The following is a 3,010-nucleotide window of genomic DNA, read 5'->3' as shown; positions in this document are numbered from 1 at the left end:
TCTCTCCATCAAGAGATCTAGCCATTACTAGACTGTGCACAAAGATTATGTCTCCACACAGACTTTCATACCTTCAGTAATAGTGGCTCATGCCCTCATGCCATTATATTATTTCTCTGATTATAGAAGACATTTTCAGGTGATCAATAAATATACTGTTCATGTCATAGAACATTTCTTCAAATTGTGGTAAAAGGTTATGGTGAAGTACAAGTCACTGTAGCACACTCAAGCCAAATATTTTACCATACAACAAAAAAGAAGTAGTGATCATAATGTTTTCCATTGAGAAAGATCAAATGGTCATTTCTTATATTTTTGGTTGTGAGCCTAGCCTTTAATGGCTGAGCCATCTCTCCAGCTCAAATGGTCATTTCTTGAGCTTCATTCACTTTATAATACAGGGCCTTAAACTCACCAAGTAGACAATGCTGACGTGCCAGTGAGGCAAAGGAATCTTTTCATCTCTGCCTCAACACAACAATATGAATAAAAATATGTGCCACCATACCTGGATTTTTAGATGAGTTCTAGGGATCATACTAAGATTCTCATGCTTGCATGGCTATCTCTTCATTTACTGAGCTTTATTTCGTACACAACTTTATATTTACTGATCAAAATGTATATGTCATTAAATCCATATGCCTGTCTCTATCTACATATTTTTATCAACAATTTTGTTGTTGTGATATAATACTATAACTAAAACTAATTTATAAATGTGAGACTTTATTCATTGAATGTGTGAATGAAGTAAAGGCCTGGAGAGCAAAGTCAGGAAGCTAAACCATCATATCTCATCTGAAAAACACAAAGTTCAGAGAAAAACAGTAGTTGTTCAAGGAAAGAAGCTATCAAAACACCCCCATTTACATTTTTCCTCAAGCAAGTCTGTGCTTCCTAAAGGTCCCATGCATTACAAAATACTATCTACTCCTTGGACTATTTAAATAGTAGAGCCTATATTGTATATTTCTCATTTAATACTCTTCATTCCGGCCTTTGTTCTCTACAGGCTCAAGGTATTTTATCATGCAGAATGCATTTAATCTAACTTAAAAAGTCCCCATAGTCTTTAACACCCTTTATACTATTCAAAAGTCCAAATTCTCTTCAGACACTGGACAATCTCTTAAATATACCCCAATATAAAACAAAATACAGATTTATATTCATCCAGCATATACTAGAAGAAAATATACATCATAATACCAAAAGGGAAGAATAAAGGTGCAGTAAGAAATACAGAACAATGTTAAAATAAAGCCTAAGATGTCAAATACTAATTCCTGTAGTTCCATGGATGTTATTTTACACTTTAGGTTCATGGGATATTGATGGCCCCATCCATTTGGATTTGCTGCTGGGAACATAAACACACTCTCTAGGACTAGCTACTTAAAATTCTTCTGTACAGCAATGTTTGAGGTGTCTCATGGCTGTAGCATCTCTAATAACTTTTAAGTAAACCCAGGCTATACTTACAAATCTCATGCAATGGCCTTTCATAGGCTTCTCATGGGGACTCATGTTTTAGATGTTATCTTGCCTCAGTAGATAACCCAAATTCTGAAGGAAGAATTATTAACCCTGTCACTCTTGCTTCTCCTATACTTCCAAAAACATGAGGATGACATTGAGAAGTTTAGCTGCCATGTTGTAATGATCTTTGGTACTTTGGATCACACTTAGAGAATAACTTATTTTCCAGAACCAAAATACTTGGTTTAAGATTCCATGAATGGACTTTAAATTTGGGGTTGTCATGTTAACAGGTGGTCAGAGCAAAAAACTAATAAATAATATCTCAAGTACAAGGAGGAAATAGAAAGCAAACTGGAAATGGGACAAGATTTTAAACATTAATGTCTCACCAGAGTGACATACACTTTTCAGCAAGGCTACACTTCCTAATGTTTCTACAATCACCACAAATAATGCCTGAACTTAGAGTTCTGGCATTTAAAAAGTTCAAACACCTGAGCCTTTGGAAATATTTTTTAGTCAAATTTCTACAATTTGCATCTTGGGTTATAATTAAAAAATGTTTACCTGAATATGTATGATTTTAAAAGATTGAAAGCTATGGAGGTTTTGATTTGACTTCTGTAGCAGAGGCTCCGGAACAGCAGTAGATTTATTTACATGACATTTTTTACACCCACGTTTGTTTTGGAACATGAACAGTATTCAAGAGATAGGACAAACCAGAGTACTGACTGATATTGAATACATAAACCATGGAAAACATGAGGTCAGCCACTAGGAAAAAAGGTTTTGATAAGTACTCTAACATACATGAACTTTCAGAACAAGATGCCAATTTAAATAACCAATTTCAAAGTTGCACAAACTGTCCTCATGTACTAACTTGTTATGTAAAATACTAAATTCCTTATACATAAAAAGTTTAATGTTGAGGGAAACTTAAATGTATTTCATAGATATTAGGCTTCGGCTTCAAAAAAATTCCTTGGCCATTATATCCACAACAATATGAACTTACATAATAATAATTGATTTGTGCACTTAAACATAGCTATGCTGATCTCCAGTTGGTTGAACACAGAGTTAATTACAGTTCTTGAAATTATAAGCAATGTAGTAGATGTTTGGGCATATTGGGTCCAAAGAAGACCCTATTCCAAAAACAATGCATGCTTAGCATGATAATTTTTGTTATATGCATATCCCCACTTAAATATTTATAGAACTATAGGGCACTGAGATCCACATACTGTTATCACAGAAGGAAAACCTAAATTAGACTTGGTAATAGGCATGTTATTCCAAATTCCTTTAAACTTCTATTGAGTTGAACAGGCAGTAGAGCTCAATACTCTTTATGGTGCCTGCCATGAGGACTTCCTCTTTTTCCATAGGAAAGGAGCAGGAGAAGGAAAGATGAAACTATCTTTTCACATCTTCTCACAGATTACAACACCATGTCTACCTGCATTTTTATTGGCAGAACAAATTCAAGTACTGACAATAACTCCAAAAGAAT

At 34.3% G+C, this 3,010-nt stretch overlaps 1 protein-coding gene across 1 annotated transcript in view; it reads left to right on the top strand.

Annotated features, from left to right (window-relative positions):
- LOC116095729 (cytochrome P450 2J6-like) overlaps nt 1-3,010 on the top strand; it is a 76,237-nt gene that overhangs the window by 53,744 nt on the left and 19,483 nt on the right. The window contains exon 7 of the mRNA XM_031377006.1: nt 2,886-2,985. Coding sequence (XP_031232866.1) covers nt 2,886-2,985 — 100 coding nt within the window. The remainder of the gene's footprint in view (nt 1-2,885; nt 2,986-3,010) is intronic.

Source organism: Mastomys coucha, unplaced genomic scaffold (genome assembly GCF_008632895.1).
Source record: "Mastomys coucha isolate ucsf_1 unplaced genomic scaffold, UCSF_Mcou_1 pScaffold18, whole genome shotgun sequence".
NCBI lineage: Eukaryota > Metazoa > Chordata > Mammalia > Rodentia > Muridae > Mastomys > Mastomys coucha.
The sequence above is the reverse complement of the archived record's forward strand: the minus strand, read 5'-3'. Positions and strand labels throughout refer to the sequence as shown.